Source organism: Tauraco erythrolophus, chromosome 4, assembly GCF_009769465.1.
Source record: "Tauraco erythrolophus isolate bTauEry1 chromosome 4, bTauEry1.pri, whole genome shotgun sequence".
Lineage (NCBI taxonomy): Eukaryota > Metazoa > Chordata > Aves > Musophagiformes > Musophagidae > Tauraco > Tauraco erythrolophus.
Window position 1 is genome coordinate 12,819,881 of NC_141468.1, and position 18,798 is coordinate 12,838,678.

At 35.7% G+C, this 18,798-nt stretch overlaps 1 protein-coding gene across 2 annotated transcripts in view; it reads right to left on the minus strand.

The window, feature by feature from the left end:
* Positions 1-6,463: 6,463 nt before the first annotated feature.
* Positions 6,464-18,798, minus strand: part of GNAI1 (G protein subunit alpha i1) — a 37,159-nt gene continuing 24,824 nt past the window's right edge. Inside the window, exons 4-9 of one of the 2 annotated variants that reach the window (XM_086610018.1) lie at positions 18,093-18,250; positions 16,176-16,304; positions 9,589-9,718; positions 8,224-8,377; positions 7,091-7,294; positions 6,464-6,979 (exon numbers count right to left, since the gene is read on the minus strand). In XM_086610018.1, the coding sequence (XP_086466144.1) occupies positions 7,104-7,294; positions 8,224-8,377; positions 9,589-9,718; positions 16,176-16,304; positions 18,093-18,250 (762 nt within the window). In that variant the 3' untranslated portion in view covers positions 6,464-6,979; positions 7,091-7,103. Of the gene's footprint in view, positions 6,980-7,079; positions 7,295-8,223; positions 8,378-9,588; positions 9,719-16,175; positions 16,305-18,092; positions 18,251-18,798 lie in introns of both variants that reach the window. The other variant, XM_009980244.2, reaches the window with a different exon arrangement.

The following is an 18,798-nucleotide window of genomic DNA, read 5'->3' on the forward strand; positions in this document are numbered from 1 at the left end:
TGCTCTGGTAGTTTAGGGTCCTACAGCATCGATACTATTTTAATATTTCTTTTCTATTCATCAAGGATGTCAACTGTCCATGTACTTGATTAAAACATTAGAACTATCAGGAAGCACTGTTGTTTCTTTGCTGCAATTCCACGGAAGATACAAATGCTTCATTCTCCCTCTTGCAGCTTAGGGGAATGTTGTATTTCAGCACTGGTGTCAGGAAGGCTCACACAGAGCACTTTGAGTGGTCCATTAATCTTCCCTTCACAGAGTTACTGGGAAGAAAATGAAGTGAATTAAAATACCTTGTTCCCATCTCTGCACTTTTAATTTTTAAAACACGATAAAATTCCTTTAAAAACCTCAGGATTTATCTTTTAGATCATCTTTGAGATTACACCACTAAAAATTCTGGTTTTGAAGAAAAAAAAAACCTCATTCAAGACTAGCAAACTATGACTCTGTAGATATAGTAACATTTTATTCTTTCTGGCATGGCTTTTAGCTAGAGAAAGATAGATCTTCAAGGGTTGAGAACCTGGATAGGACAAGATGTTTCAAGATTAAGTGCACAATATATCAATAACTTTCTCCTAACAGCACCCAAATACATCACCTCTTCTTGTAAAATTGCATTAAACCCTGAAAGCATTAAAATACACAAACTGAATACACATCAGAAGAGCAGTCGCATCCCTCTCCCCCAGTCTCTGTTCACCCCGGGGAGCGCTCCCTCGCTCCTCTCCAGGAGAACCCGGGTGCCTTGTGCCTTTCTGTTTGCTGAGCAACGCTTTACTCCTGACTGCGCAGCTCCGGCACGCTGAAGAGAAACCCTAAACAAGTATTACCACCAGCCGTAACTCGTCCCCTCAGATGCAGAAAGGAGCTCAAAGCTTTTCAGACTCAAAAGAACTCTGAACATTAGATTACAGTGCTAAAGGGGCACAACCCTTTTCCTCAATATTTATAAGATGAAGCTTCCTGGGCCTTTAATATGCAGACATCTAACAGTCTCACCTGAGAAAGGGGTAAGTAGCTGAGCACATACCTCAGTATCTCCTCAAAATTAGAGCTTCAGTCAACAAAAACATACAAGAACATACCAAAAAAAACTTTATACCACATCACTCTCCCAGTGTTGCTTTCTTCCAATGTTGGACGCAGCTGTGATGTTCATCACAGAGTATTTTCTTTAAAGCTTTCCCAGAACATCCGTCTTGTATGCCTGACCGACTACAAACATCTTGAAAATGTTCGTCTCAGTAGATGATACAGTTTATGACTTTCTTCCATCCCTTAAATAGCCAGAAGGCCAAAGACTGAGACTTTTATAAAGAATTAAGTTACAATTAGAAAAACAAAGCAAACTAACAACATTTAAGCCAAACCAACATAACTTGGCTATGAAAGATCCTGGCAGAATCTCTAAGCAACAACTTCAGAATTTGATCAAATGTACTCCATTTGCAGTATCTAACAAATTAAGCTTTTTTTTTTTTACAACATTTCTAGAAGTATGAAGGCTTAAAACCATATTTTCGTTAAAGACTGAAAATATTAGAAAGATCAGCATTAGAAACTGGTTGTAATTATCTTTGCTGACTTACAGGTATCTTAACACTTAATACACAGGACAAAAATCATATCTTGAACACATATTCAGATATGTTTGCTACAGTAAAGTCACTGAATGTAATTTGGATATGGTTCTTCTGGTTGCTGGTGTTCAGTTGTATATTCTAAATTATGCAGTTTTTAACTTCTGATTTTGATTTATTATAATAAATCCATCGATAATTTGTATTCAAGAAATATAAGCTTTGGCAATTTACACCAAGTGAAAGTTAATGCTACTTTAATTGGAAAATTATCTTTAATAACAAAGTTCTCGATGAAAGTTAGACAAAGTATTTCAAGCTTGTGATTTATGGAATCGAAACAGGAATAGCTGCATCTTTGTTTTAATCTACCAAGAAAATCCTGGCATACAAGACAAGTATTAGCCTTTTTCAATCATAACCATGTAACAGTCTCAGGATGACTTACCTTCATCGGGTTTTTAGAATAGATTTCGCAGGGGCTTTTATCATATTGTAAGAGAATCGCTATATTGGAACAGAGGAAGAGTCAGAATCTGTGACTATATCTCCGTGTATTTTTTCAGAGCAAAATGTTATGGTTCCTGAGGTAAATTTTTTACACCTTTGAGCTTATGCACAAAACTGATGGATGATTCATTTGTTTTAGTTTAGATAACTGCTACTTTATTTCGACAAATGGCCAAACCCTTCTGGAAGTACCTTGTTATATATTTGAAATGTGTCTCCCAGTCAGCCATTTGTACCGTACAGCCTCAAAGTGCATTCTGATTTTGTAAAAGCTAGGACACGTATTTGTAAAAGGTATTTGAGATGTGCTCTGTGTCATACTGTAAGGACTTCTGATCAGACCGTGTATCACTCTGGAACTATATGCTACATAACTGAAAAGCTTCACCTGCTCAAGTTCCTGGTTTCTTAGACTTTTCGTCATGCTTTTCAATATAAACACATGCAGTTTTAAGTACAGTTATTTATTCTCTAATCAGTCTGCATATTCTTACATCATCATCATAAATACTAATAATCTTACATTACACACAGACATCTGTATGATCATAATAATATACAGTAATAATCTTATCTGCAAAAGAAATGAAAGATCAGCATATTCTGCAGAATTCAAGGTACCCATTCCTGAGATGTCTACACAATAGCACAACCTGGGAGTGGGAAAGCACAGTGACAACACCTCTTCCCAAACTTCTCTACTAGTGGAAAGACAGAATAGGAGGGAGAATAAAGAAGTTAGCCAGGAACAGCTAGTTCTGTGGAGCTGCAGTGACTTCAGCTGACAACATATTTGGTCTTAAACATCTTTTATTCCACTGCAATTAAAAACACAGTCAAATTTCAGACAGCACATTCTGATCAGCACATCCTTGCATACAGACATCTTTCTTCTCTAACAGCTGCTCTGAAATTCCTCCTTTTGCTTCCAAAAATCCAGAAGGGAGTATGACCAAAAATGGCATAGCATTACACTACCTCATACAGATCTCAGTCCATTGACTGCACTTTAAAAAAATCATCTGAATCAAGCCTTAGTCCAAGCAAATTATTACTAAAGTACAACTGCTCAATAACCCTGATCTCTGCTGTGTCAGGTAACAGTCAGAAAGTCTTCCCACTACCACAAAAAAGAAACCACATGCCAGAGCAAACCAACCAGAAACACTTTATCTGGAACAATGACCAACTTTGAAAAGCAGCTCTCCTAAATATGCTATGGATAAAAAAAGCTTGATAAATGCATTTTAACTCGGCCATTTTTAAACAGAGCATATTTTCATGACCTGGAAACACAATCAACTGAAATTCTGCTCCTAGTTGCCTCTATGTCAAGGCAGCTTCTTTGCAAGAACTCCAGAGAGAGCTGGAAATGGTTTTCTTGCACCTAGGCAACTGAAGTTTTAGTATTACTGTTCTTCAGAGTCCAAAACCCCAAGATTTTTGCAAAAACTATGGCCACTGACATAGCTAATGACTGGTAATTCCGTTACTCAATAAAATACGTCCCTTAGATTTTCGGGTCCTCTTTCACCAGTCTCATCTTCCTCATTCACAACCTGTCAGTGCACTCTCTCGCAGGCTATGAATTATTCAAAGATGAGCTGCTTTCAGCCTCTGGTTGCACCTTCCACACTTTTTCAAAATTAAATAGTAAAGGATTTGAAGTTTACCACCCTGGCATTACTCTATGACCTACTGGCTATTAGTTATTCATATGAAGTATAATAACTTCAAGAGACATCCACACAGTAGGATACCCAGGATCTTGGTAGGGTTTCCCTTTTGCTTGATTTGGAAAAGAAACTTGTCTTTTCATTTTCCCCAGTTTGAAATGCATCCGAGCCATCATGCTGTTCAGCATGCTGCAGATTGATCTCTCCTGCTCCCTAAGGTTTATGTAGAACTTAAATCATGAAGCTGCTGATTGCGCACATGGAAACAGAAACTGCAATCCTGCAAATCCTATGCTGTTCCCATGCAATGATCCTGGACCCTGTTTTAGTTACTGAGAAGTTATTACATTTAACATCAAACTTCCTCTAAATTCAATAGGTAGCATCATGAAGCCAAACAGCACATTTTCCAAACCGGACTTCCTCACAGTTAAGCCTCTTAAAAACAACTACAGGTTTAATGATGGCTGCATTTTACTGAGAGACTTCAACCACAGACAACATGCTCACAAGACCACGGGGGCTGAAGAAGCCTCCATACATAAGGTTATAATTTGCTACACGTACTAAATTTAGAATATTTAAAATAATCTGAAAGAGTATCTAAGCTAGTAGAGGGAGTTTCCTTGTGTAAGGCTAGTAAAAGCAGTTTGCCTGGATACTTCACATGAAGAAATGAGAGGAATGGAGAGTTGGAAGACAAGAGGCTCAGATTGCTGAGGGACAAGACTCAGTCTGTCCCTGGAGGGGACTCCCTCCTCAGTGGCAGACCTGTAGGATTTCCTCCATTTTCAGCAGTGGTCTCAGACTGAGAAGCAGCCTCCTGACAGAGCAGAGATGAAGTGGAGTCTTATTACAACTGCAGTGAAAACTAAGTGTGTGGCTCCTACTATTGCACATAAATCCTCCTGTAGCTTTTCCCAGCGCAGCAGCCTAGGCTGACAACTTTCATCTCAGGACAGAGAATGATCAACCAGTACAGAGCATCTATAAGGAAACATACCTGCTGTCCACTCATCAAGTCAGAAAAGACAAGCTCATCTGCCTGGACTAGCAAGCACAAGTATTTCACAATTTTGTTCTGTTTAAGATGTAAATACTTCAGAAAACACTACTTAGGAAATTCCAAAAGTTCTCCAGTTGAAAGTGTTAGGAACGATGGCAAAGGAAAAATATTTAGGAACTAATTAATAATCATCAGTTTATGCTCATTTTAATTTTACTGTTTCTTGTTAAAAGTTTTTGAATTTACTCTTGACTTTGTATGTTCTCATTTTTACTACCCAGTTATCTCCACAGGATGGATACTCCACAGGATAGATACAAAAAGATTTCCATTAGTACATTTAATGAAAAACATTTCTTTCAAGCAAGGCACAAAATTTAGATTTATTTATGTAATTCAATTAATCCCAATTTTTGTTTTACATTAAGTACAAAAACCAACTTGAACGTAGGTGTAAATACAATTTCCACAAAGTAGTTCAATGAGACTTAAAATCAGTTATGTATCCAGAACTGTAAAGCACAATTAAAAGCAGCCCAGGATATACAGATTGCTTACCATTACTGCTGAAAGAATTCATAATGTATGAACATATTTAACAGCCTCCAGTAATAAGTTATCTCCTTTCTAATCTTTCATTCGAAACGCATCTAGCAATTCTGTACCTAACAAAGGAAGCGTTAAAGAATGAGAAGTGCAGACAAGTTTTACTCAAGCTGAGGCCTAAGTGAAACACACACACAATTAAAAATTAAATAACAGGACAATGACTAAAATATTTTGGTTTAACATTTCTACGAACATAAATGCTAAGATAATATAGAAAAATAGCAACAGGTTCAAAGACTTATTTACTTCTCAAAGAACTTATGGTGTACTGTAGCTGCCTGAAATATTTTAACAATTATAGAAAAATCATACTTCCAAGTTTAGTACGTCCATATTTTCTAGATGACATACATTTAAGACAACTATTCATGAACTTATTTACAAATAGAAGCATATTCATTTTAAAATCTGTATTAAAAAAATTGGTTTTGGCACTACCCATAAGGCAATGGATGATATGTACCTAAGATAGTAAATCACATAATGAATGCGTAACCAGAAGAAAATCATATTCTTTAACTTACTGTTTAAAGAAATTGTGATACTTTAATTATAATTAAAGAGGAAATTAAATAAAGAAAATCAGCATTTGCAAGTTACTAAAACACCCTATCCAAAATACTGAAGATTCTTCTTATATGCAATAGGAAACTGCGTTAATCTGTGAAGCCATTGTGCCATGTCTTCTGGGAAAACTTGATGCTTCTATGGTTATTACATTATCAAATTAGTTTTATTACCAGAAAATAGCAAAAAGTTTAAGGAGAACATGATTTTACTTCTTAAGCAGAAAAAAAAAACCTACTCTGAAGCCAGCCTTTGTTAATGATCTATAAAAAACCCCTAGGTAATTTTGCCATTCACTCCATTGAGTAAAGACCACAGCTTCAAACTTTTTTTTTAATTAATATGGTTTTAACATCTTCCTTTTTGCATTTCCATCAGCTTCAATGAGAGCTGAACCGTAAAATTCAATTTCTCAGTGTTGCCACACATGCACTGCAAAGACTGCAAGCCCAGATTTCATAAACTGTGGATTTCATTTAAATTTAAAAAATAATCTTTGCATTTATCTTAAATTTATAAAAAGATTTTTTTTCAAAGCTTAAGGCAAAAAACAAGTTTTATTGGTTATGTTTCTTTAAGTCTGAGCAGGTGTACGAGGCTGTTTAAATATCAAAAAAGCTAACGTCATATACAGTATTACCAACAAAAGTAAAGAATAAGGCAGCATGCACCCTTAAGATGAAAAGAAAATTTAATTTTACAAGATGTTTAAATAATCCAAAGGCAAAAAGTGTCTGTCTCCTCTAAGAGCATCTTCATAAAACATGGAAATTTTAGAGGACATCAAGTTACTAAAATATTCCGTTCAACGTTTATACAAATACATTACTACAATTATAAGTTTACATACAATCAACTGACATCTCAGTGTTAACTAATTACTTAAATTTACAAGACAAACATAAATAAAGCTGTTAAAACAGGCAAGTACAGTACTGATCTATCATTCAGCACAATGCATTTTGTATTTCTTTCACCTTGAAAAGAATCAGATTATAATTGTGCGAAGTCGTTCTCCAAACCTAGAAATAAAATAAAAGAGAATAAGTATATCTATGCAGGTTTTACACAGCATGGGCATATTCCAAATGCCTAAGTCCTATTTTCAGGCATGTAATTTACCGTTTAACAACCTTTTGTCTGTTCTCAGAAGAGGCCACAGTCTTTAAGGTTATTTTTAATAATGACATCAGTTACAGCATCAAAAACAAACTGCACATTTTTTGTGTCTGTGGCACATGTGAAGTGGGTGTAGATTTCCTTTGTGTCTTTTCTCTTGTTCAGATCTTCAAACTGACATTGAATGTAAGCAGCTGCTTCTTCATAAGTGTTTGATCCTAGAAGGAAAAAATTGCTCAGTAAGCAGGTTTCAAACTGAGAAAGAACAAGATGCATACTGTATCTCTGAAGGAAGTGGTTCTTTGGAAATAGTTAACTGAAACCTGAAGACAAGTAATTCCACAGCCATTGCTTTACCATAGTATAAATAAATCTTGAAGGAAATCTTTTGGACACATTTTTAAGAACAAAAACTAAGGACTCAATTCAATTCCAGCTGCAGGAAGAGTCTGTCCATTTACTTCAGTGGCAGACAGAGCAAGTCGTTAAAATGACCCACCACCGTTCCCTACATTAGGGGTTTTTGTTTCTTTCATTTGGGTTACTTGCTTTCAATTTTTATGTTTTTAAAAGATTTGTGTATTTCCCAAACTCAATTAAAGACATTTTGCATACATATTTCTCCTAAGATTTTTATCTCCAATGTGCTATTTTCTGTACAACGGAATAGTCTGAAGTTACAATGAAAATAATGCATGAAAAGGCTGAAATTTTTTAAATGAATTCATCCTCTTTTGCTATGTATTTCCTGAATAAGCCACCTATTTCTAACATGTACGTACACTCCTTGTTCATATAAACTCTCAGGTATCCTCAGGGATTCCTTCTAGTGAAAAAAAACTACATCCAAGTCAAAAAATAGGAAGGCATCAGAAAAAGGAATGGGCTAAATAAATTAGGCTGAAAAGAGATGCAGCAGTAACATTTAAACGCTATCAGTGGACCAGCATTATTTCACCTGGTTAAAAAGACAAATCTGACTTAGCGCTATTTTTTTTATGATCCATAAAAACAACCCCCCCATCTTAAACTTTATTTCATTAAAATATTTTAAATATCTAGAGTTATTTAACTCCTCCTAATTTGTGCATAAAAAATGAGGTAATTTAACCACAAATTACTTGACACCTGCACTCCCTTCCAGTACCTGCATATTCAGGGTAGCAAATAGTGAGAGGACTCCTTTTGATTTTTTCTTCAAAAAGATCTTTCTTGTTCAGGAAGAGGATAATAGAAGTGTCTGTGAACCATTTATTGTTGCAGATACTGTCAAACAATTTCATGCTTTCATGCATCCGATTCTGTAATTGGAAAAAAACACCTTGTTGTATTTCATCAGACTTCGATAGCAAAATCAAGACACGTATATTTCTGATTAGCTACGAAAGAACCAGGTAAGTTACAAAACTAAGTGTCTGTCATACAGAATCACATTTTACCACAGGGAAATACAGAGAGGCCACGACCACTACAAAGAACGGTTTCACAAGTAGAGTTTAAGCAACTACTTTTTCTTCCACCCCTCCCCCCACCCCCCCCCCCCTCATTTCCAGGCTAAAGCTGATCCGTATTTTAGAAATTTTTGGTGTGCTTTGACATTTTGCAGTACAGACATTCCACAAGAGTTGCTGAGATACCTGAATTTGTCTTACACTAATTAGATCTTCCAAAAACTGAAAATTAAATTCTGCACCTAGCTGAGATTCCAGCATACGAAAAAAAAAAACAACAGTTCTCTAGAAGTAAAGAATCAAGTGAACAGGACTTTTTCCTTTTACCCTAATTTTTAACTCTGTAGAAAAATTAGCCAACAAGTACGTTCTTCGATCAAGCTCCAGTCATTTAGGTAGCAGGGTGCTAGCTATAACCTTCTTTGACTACATGTGACTTGAAAGGTTTTTTTCTTTCTCTTTCTTCCCCAAAGTATACTTTATAAGAAGTTGCAGAACATGAGGAAGAGCACAGAAGTCTGTTAATGATTCACACAATAGATAAGCATCACTTTAGACCACTCAGTAAAAAGCATGAACTCTGTGCATACTGTTATGGGAGGAATCACACTTTCAAAGAGGGAAAAAGGAGTGGTGGGGGAATGAAGAGAAAAGTTTCTGCAACCAAGGAAAGAGAGTGCAGAAACACAATTAGAAAGAAAGAAAAAGTGAAGACTGGGGAAGGAAAGGAAAACAAAACATGCTGTAAAGTTGAAACAGATAAGTCAATCAATTTCTTGTTATATACTTCTAGCACCCATAAAGAGACTAAAATGTATATTACTGATAATCTACCCTCATTAATTTATACATCCTTTGAAACATGAAAGAGTGTAGCTGAAAAGAATATTTTTCTCATAGTATTCCTTCTGAGAATAAGAGGAATACTTTGAAACCTGGAAGTATGAATTCTATTTATCTAAAGCAGTAATATTCTAAAAGATGTATTTATAGCTTTATATAAAAAACTTATCTAGTTTCTATCCAACAATCACTCCGTTCTTTAACGTGAAGGTACTTGCCATTTCCTCATCTTCAGCCAAGACTAAGTCATAATCACTTAATGCCACACAAAAAATAATTGCTGTAACACCCTCAAAACAATGAATCCACTTCTTCCGCTCTGATCTTTGGCCTCCAACATCAAACATCCTGCAAAACAGAAGTGCAAAGCGGGGAATGAACTTTGGCATTTTGAGCTTTCTGAATGTTAACCAATAAAATCTGAAAGTATCAGCTGTGTAAGTCTGATCACAAATTTTTTTTAAAAGGCATAAAAATCTGCAAAATTTTTCTACTATTTAATGTCTCAGTATAAAAATCTCAATTTTAATAAAGTTGTAAATTCTTCCTATACAACATTTTACGAGACATGAGAAATTAGAATGCTAAACAAAACTGGTTATTTACAATAAATTTGTACTATATTTCATTAACAAAGTTATTTGTGATCTATAAAAAATAAAAATACAGAGTTAGCTTTTCTAAATGTAAACTAGATGGAAGTTATTTAGTCCTTAACCCAAACGAACAAAAAGTCTAATATAATAAAAGGTATTGATCAACAATGTAAGATTCTTTAAGAGCACAGTGGTGTCTGTTTTAATACTTGGAAATAACGCAATACCAAGGAAGATGGATACAAGTAACAGTGACTTGATTATTGTTGTTTGAGTATTCTGAATATAAATATATAAAATCTGATTTTCACTTTTTCACATTTAATCTGGAATCTCTAAATCCTGGTGAGTTTCAGTTCCTCTCTCTCCTAAATCAAACTGCAACTTGATCTATTTTTGAACCATTCATGTTTAAATGGATTTTTTTTTTTTAAGGGAAACTAAAATTATTTTCAAAGTTCTCTTAAAAGACAAAATAAGCATTACATAATAAGAATAATAATTTTTCCTCTAATAAAGTGGGAAAACAGCTATAAAGGTGAGTCTTGTTTCTTTTGAATACTTAACTTAGCAGAAGTAGAGCAATAGGAAAAGACCACATTCCAGAACTTAACAACCGAGGATCAGCAAGTTAGCATGACATGAATGGATTTGCTTTTCTCTGCTGCATCACTTAGACGCTTTAAACAGCCATTTACTATCTATTATGGGCCACAACCACTTTGAAAGACAGAACTTTCATTAGACATCATTAGGAACTTCAAGTTATTTTGCAAGCTGGATAAATAGCAGCCTGATACAATGAACTATGAATCATGGGCAGGGGGAGAGAGAGGAAAGACCCAACACTAAAAGAAAAAAAAAAAAAAGACAAATAGTGGTACCCTGAAAATAAGTGACGTATATACATCATAGAATCTTCTCAAAGAGAGAAAACACAAACTTTTCCACCTGCCTCTTCCCTATCATAGAGAAAGAAGTGTGTTGTCTCAAATTCTTGCGATGACTTATGGCTTCGAAACAATGCAAATACGTCATATATTACTTCCCTTGCTATGTCAGTCATTATTCTATCATGTGAAAATTTAATTTTTGCTCCTACTTCCAAGCAAATGCAATTATTTCTTTTAAAAGAAGCCTGACTTTTGTCTTCAGAGGTTTTCACAAGTAATTTCAACTTTTTTCTACATTGTTGCACAAAAGGAGCTTAGAGTTCAGTAGGTATAAAAACGTTCAAACAGGAGGACAAAGAAAGAAGAGAAAGAACAGAGGACAGACCAGTTCCTGCATCTCCATCTTCTTTGCTGTAAGTAGTAGAATGACCAGCTCTATCACAAAAGCCTTATTTGGGTAAAAATGTCATATGAACAGGAAGAGAAATCCAGACCAGAACAACAATTGTTAAGATGCATAGTTGTAATTCTTGAAAAGATACTCTAGCATGGCCTAAAATAATTCAGAATTATATTAGTAATAAGGCTATCACATTGAGGGCTTTTGGTAAACAGTAGGGCACGTAGGGTTGAACAACAACAAATCACCTATTCTTTATAGGACAGAACAGAATTCAAGACAGAACAAATTAACAGAGAAACTGAATAGCAAAATTGCTCCTTTTTTTTGTGGACACTAGCTTCTAAGGAACACGAGAAATTAAACTGCTTTATAGTGATAGCAGTTCTGTGATATCAACGTGCATGGATATCACTTAGTTCAATAATATCTTACAGCACTGCTCAATGCAAAAATATTTCTACTAAGGTAACTAAGAGGAAGAAGAAAACATGGCACAACATCCCATAATAATAAAAAACTGCGGTAAAAAAAACAGAAAAAAAATACATAAAACAGGTCTGCACAAGAGGCATTGCGTGATTTTGGTTTGTTCAGACTATGTTTCCAGCACGTATCCTGGGAAGGGAGGGAAAACGCAGAAGACAGACAGCTTCTCGAACGTAAAAGAAGCGTAATTTCCAGTTTGTATTCGCAGACACTAATTTTAGCCTCACTTGTTGTCTTCAGCTCAGAATAGCCTCTCTGCCAGTGGTCTATTTCGCCAGTGATACTTGTCTCTTTTTGGGGTTATCTTTCTAACAGTGCACCTCACAAACTCCCAGTTCTTTATGCAAACCATCTTTTTGCACTCATCTTCGAAATTTTTATATGTCAAACTCTAGAAAGAAATTCTTTACATTGAGGGTGGTGAGGTACTGGAACAGGTTGCCCAGAGAAGTTGTGGATGCCCCATCCCTGGAGGTGTTCAAGGCCAGGTTGGATGAGGATTTGGGCAACCTGGTGTAGTGGAGGATTTTCCTGCCCAGGGCAGGGAGGTTGGAACTAGATGATCTTTGAGGTCCCTTCCAACCCAAACCATTCTATGATTACGTTTTGGCACCATAGTTTCACAGTGAACACCTCAACAGCAAGTAGTAAGAACCTGATGGATTGTTTTATGTAATGAAGCTGCTTCTCCAGATGATATCATTGGAGAGAAATATAGGCATACAGAAAAGAAACCTCTTTGGCACACAAAATTCTAAAAAAAAAACCCAAACAGATAAAGCTGCAAGTACCTTTCAGAAAAATTAGTCATTCTGAACAGAGTGGTCTCGAAGTTCCTAAGCTTTCCATCTGTCCTGTTAGAATTCATGCTGAGGCCTGTTAGGTCACAGTCCCAAAAGACTGAAGCACTCATAGAAGCAGATAAATTTTTAAAAGTTTTGAAAAAATGATTTACAGATTCCACCTTCCAATAGGGAAGGGTGTGCACACCGGACTGTGTGCAAGCCTATTTTTTAAGCACTTGCCTCAGGTGCTAAAACTCCTAGTGCCATCCATGGTACTATGACTACTTGTGACTACTCAGAACCACCACGTTTTGCTTATGCAAGGTAAGTCAGAGTCTACAACGAATTAAAAGAAGTAAAAGGTGGAGCTGAAAGAATTGAACTTTTTAACAGTTGAATCTACACCCTTATCAAAAGAATTAAGGTATTAGAGAAACATCTTAATGACTTTCCATTATTTTAAGAAAGCAGACTTCTCCAAGGAGTTTCCAAGGTGACTATGCCACATTGAGACAAATTACTTCACCGAACTAGATGTAAAGCATTAGAGACACTTCTCCAGTCATCACTCGACTAAGCTGTGTTACTTCACTATAACAAATGGGTGGCCTTCGGAATGGTGTATCTGCAATTGTGCAAATTTAAGTACTTCGGTAAGGTCCTCTAACTAGCACAGTATGTTTTGGAAAGCCAGTGTTGCCAGATTTACTATGTTCTGCTTCTTTCAGACTATTTAAGCAAAGAATATGATTCCAGTACTCATACAAAATGTGATATGGGCCTAAAGGACATCAGATGTTTATTATGACTGCTTTCACTTCTTTTTTAAGGTTATACAGGCTGTTTCTTCCAGGCTCCATCCTTGCAAAAGACTATGAATTTGACAAATATTTTTTTGAAGGTGATCGTTTACAAAAACATGATACATATCTGGAAAGTCTCACACATTACACACTTATTAAAACTCGCCTGTATTTTTTACTATTTCTCTTTCCTGTTTTGCCTGGGCTGTAAATTTGCAGGGAGGGTAGGTAAATAAAAAACCCTACCAATTTAATGTTCTCATAGTACATGACAAGGTAGATTGCACTTGAAAGGATTCAATTATAGCTGTTATTTTTAGAAATCTTAAAGTGTTCTGAGTTGCTAGATTTAAAAAAAAAAAAAAAAACACACAGTAAAAATAAGTAGAGAAGGTAATAAATTAGAAGATAACTAAAGACTCTTGGCTTTCGGATCAAGAACTGTAAGAAACATCGCAACACTAATGAGGTACTCTACTTGGGTATACTATCATGCAAGTGACAATGCTTATTGTCCATTTAATGTTCTACAATGGAATAATATCATAGAATCATAGAATCACAGAAACACAGAAACACAGAACGGTTTGGGTTGGAAGGGACCTCAAAGATCATCTAGTTCCAACCCCCTGCCATGTGCAGGGAAGCCCTCCACTACACCAGGTTGCTCAAAGCCTCATCCACCCTGGCCTTGAACACTTCCAGGGATGGGGCATCCTCAACTTCTCTGGGCAACCTGTTCCAGTGCCTCACCACCCTCAGAGTGGTGCTAAAATGTTAAAAAACATTTTAAAGATTACTCCTGTTTGAATTTAAAAATGAAGGATTGATTCCTTAGAAGTGTTCCTTATATTCAGAGATATCTTTGAGAGGAAGTCTCTGGATATCATAGAATCATAGAATGGTTAGGGTTGGAAGGGACCTTAAAGATCATCTAGTTCCAACCCCCCTGCCATGGGCAGGGAAACCCTCCACTACACCAGGTTGCCCATCCTCATCCATATCGCCCTATATAAATGCAAGTCAGCTACCTACTCCTACTTAGTTATCAAATAGTGATTGGTATACCCATAGGAAGATAGTTCACACTTGTACACCTTAATAATTAATATCTTAAATTTTAGTCATTACTTCTGTCAATTCTAATGCTAATGTTTTATAATTTTATACTAAGACCTGAATTTCCATAAGAATTTGTTAAATCATCATCAGAACACTTCTACAAAATAAGGCGTTCTTTGAAGACAAAAGTAGTAAATAATCAGACTCAACTTCTGAATTAGTCTATAGAAACAGGATGAAGATGACTTGCTATTTGCATTTTGGATTGAATCAATAGTCAAAGCTACGCTAAGCGCTTTATAGAGAAGGCTGAAATGAGACTCGACCTCAAAGAATCTAAACGCATATGGCAAAACATGAAAGAAAAGGTAATGAAAAAAACCCTGAAGTACGCAACATTGCACAGCTAGTCATGTTTATGCACCCTCACCTAGGTATAATCAAGTCTTTTATGTCTTTAGCTCATCTTAAAAGTTCTTTTCAATGTTATGTAGGAGAATACTTCTTCAAGCCCTTCCAATAACTCATCAAGCCTATCTCCTAAGGCACCCAGAATTTAAACACCTGCTGTACGTAATACATTACAGCTAAACAGTTCCAAAGGTCTGTCTTAAAGTTACACACTTTATAGATGTGTAATCATATGGTCCTTATAATTGACTTTATAAGACTGTAATCAGTACAGACTGGAAGTAGTTACCTGCATACAAATTCATTGAGAGCGTAAAAAAATTAAAACCCACCTACAGTAAGGAACTGAACAAGAAACATTAGAAAAATCAGTAAGAAAATGGATAGCTCCTCAAAATACTGAAGACCACTCTTGAGGCTTGGCTAAGGACTACTCTCCTTCAGTTTGCAAGAGATTCATTCCCATTTACCAGTGACTATTTTACGGATAAATACCAATTTTGTGTACTTAAAACCCTAAACCAAGGAAACAAAATACATTTCCACAGTACTGATGGCCCTGAAGCATCCGTATTACAGTACTTGCTACATATTTACATGAAAAAAAAAATTTCCATGAAGATACTAAACAAAAATATTGTATAGACAATAGACATGTTGACAATCTCTGCACAATCTAAATGCAGATGTAATGTGAGTTTTACTGTTTTCTTCTCATTCTTCCCAATCAGTAGGAGGTAGAATATTATTACATTTATACTATCCTATGCTTTCATCATGAAATCTCTTTGGACATAAAATGTTCAGAATATTAACATGATTTTGTAAATCCCACATGACAGGAAACATAAGTCACATTCTTTCATCGCTAAATAAAGTACTATCTTAAAATACAACACGTATTTTAATTCCTCAGGATTTCTTATCTCTTCGTATTTGAATTTCTTCAGGAAAATGTACTTACTCTTTCATACAACATCAACATTTAAAAGCCTCCAGCTCTCCAACTGAATTTAAACGGAAAAACATGATAGAAGAATAGCTATTTAACATGGCAGAAAATTGCACATTTTGAGATTTAATTTACATATAAAATACTTTTACAAAAGGCTTCCAATAAAACCAAAGCATTTATTACTTAACATCTGCATATTTATTTTGAGTTATTACAGGAGTTCCAACCACTCCCTCATCCCTTCAAAAAATTTAGTCAAGCATGAGGAATTTTTTTCAGAAAAAAGGGGCTGGAAATGAAAGTTGTGGTTAGACAAATTTGTTATATTACGTCATTGAAAGTCCATCTTCTAGAACTTTACAGAAACCATAACAGACAGATGAACATGCACATGCAGTATGATTTACATACTTAAAGTGAAGATCTTTGAAAGTAAAGTGAGTTTCCACTATTCCTGTAGTTTTCACTCTAGTCCTGAGAACGTCCTGTTGGGTTGGAATGTAGCTGGTTTGTGCTATCCTGTCCAAGTCATTCAAGTAACTGAAGGTAAAAAATAAACACTGCTTTCAGTTATTCATAAAATAGTAACACGATAATCACAAAGAATTACAGAAGTTCTAGGTGCATTCGTTATATTGTGCTTGACTTTTATAGAATAGCTTTCTCTGAAGACAAAAGACAAGACACAACACATTACTTCCCTCAATTTTCCAATGTTTTTTGAAATAAGCTTTAGAGACATGAAGATATTTCATCCTAGAAGAAAGAAAACCTATGCAACTGACTCCACTGCAAAGAATTCTTCTTTTGAAATCCCAAAAAGCAAACGTGGTTCCACGTACGCCAATGTTATTTGCACGAACTAGAACACCACCTTCATCTTTGTAACCTACTGAACTACAAGTTTCTTTGAACTATAATCAAAGCCCAAAATTACGCAGGATTTGATAATGGGTATGACAAGGATAACCCAGTGTTTTGGCCAGAATTAATGTGTTTATGAAAATGCTTAATGCATAACAATTAACCTTCTATTGAGAATTCCTAATTGCACACAGTTTTTACAATAGTATACTTTCATTGCCAAAACTCTTGCAATGCAGGCCAAGCAGCCCAGTGTTTCTAAAAACCATACAAAACTTATTTGTGCTTTTCTCATAGTAAATAGGGAAGGCATTATGTTGTTCTTTCAGTCTAACCAGCAGTTAGCAATTTTAAAGATGTAATTGTATGGCTAGAAGAACAGTTTTCATATGAAACTGGAGGTAGAGGTATCTAAAACAACAAAATAGAACAGAGGAGGTTACCAGAGCAAAGTAAGTGATACTTCAAATGAAGTGCTCCATACTGAAGAAAATTTGTACAAGTCACAAGATGTGTCATCGTGAGCTCAGCTTGTTGCCATCTACCCTCTGTACTCTTAGAACAACTTCAGCAAACAAGCAACAATCATGCTGGAAGTATCAGCGTCATTTCAATACAATTTGATTACATTTCTATTCATTCAGCATGCCTTTAATTACATTACTCCAGTTGTAGTCTTCTCACGGTTACCTTACCTGCATGTTATTTATTTATGTACAGTTATTCTAATGAATAGAAATACCTTATTTTAAGGAAAGTGAAAAACAACTTCAAACACTACAAATCAATTCACCTTTAAAAAATTGCCCTGTAAGGCCAATATCACTGCCATACCATTTGTTACCATCTTACCTCTCCCTCAATGGACTCTTCCTTGACTGACTTCCCTTCACCTGCTGCAATCACATCTTATTTCTCACACCCTTGATTCCTTACTGTTTTATTTTTTAATGAAGTACCCTAGCATAGAAGACACATCCTGTTTGTTACCTTTGCTCAATACATTTCTAACGGAGACCATTAGTTAACAAAGAAAATGCAGCAATGTTGAACCACAGAAGAAAACTATTATAAACATGAAAGTAGCATCCTTGGTAATACAGGTTCACATCATGTGATCAAGCTTCTTGGACACGTCCAGATACTAACAGGTACCAGAGTTACGTTTTTGTAATAAAAACATGCTATGTAACATATCAAAGTACCTTAAAGCAAGTTTTGTCTTCCTCAAGAGAAATGAAACAATTGGTCAGAACACGACTCAAATTCATGATTATACCACACCTCTTCCTCTCCAACCCTGAAGGTTAGCTGCAGCATTTTGACCCAAGTAAACAATATCTTTGTCCAGATACTTCTAAATTTTCCATCTACGTGGGAGCAGGATTTCTCAAAAAATAAGACTTCTATTCTGTACTTCCACTTACAAGACAAAGAGAGTCTTGTTTGTCACATAGTACTTACTAGGCAGCAGAGTCATTAAGCTGATATTCTCTAGATCTGTTGAAACAAGCTTGAACTCCACTGTCTTTCCATAGTCTCTTGATAACTCCAGCAAGCTCTGCAGTCATAAATCCTTCTTCTGCTGCTCCAGCTAGCACAAAGAGTTGCCGAGCATCATCCTTTAGGATGTAAACAGGAAGTGGAGAGACAAACATTGAGAAATACAACAGAAGTGTTATCACCTAAGAACTCTATTCAGCAAATGAGTTAGTTACTTAACCTAGTAAACGTGAACGCAACCGAAAAATGTGAAGGAAAACCACTGGGTTTATTGTCCTGCATAGGATATTAATTCCCACATTTTTTGACGACAGCAAGACTAGTTAACCAAATTCCTCATTAGCTGATAAAGCTTCTTCTGGTTGGTTTATAACTTGAACTAAGCTTCTCTAAACCAAAGCAGTAACACATTTTGAGCTCAAGTCTCCAGTTAACCTTATTCACTTCTCAAATACCACAAACTGACCTAATCTAGGGAAAGGTGTCCCTGCCCATGGCATGGGGGCTGGAACTAGATGAACTTTAAGGTCTTTTCCAACCCAAACCATTCTATGATTCTATGGTTACAACGGATACTAGAACCTTCAGAAAAGCAAATGTGTATTGATTGACTGAAGAAAACACATTAATCACTTAAGCTTCAAAAAACAACTTTCTTTGAAAGTGA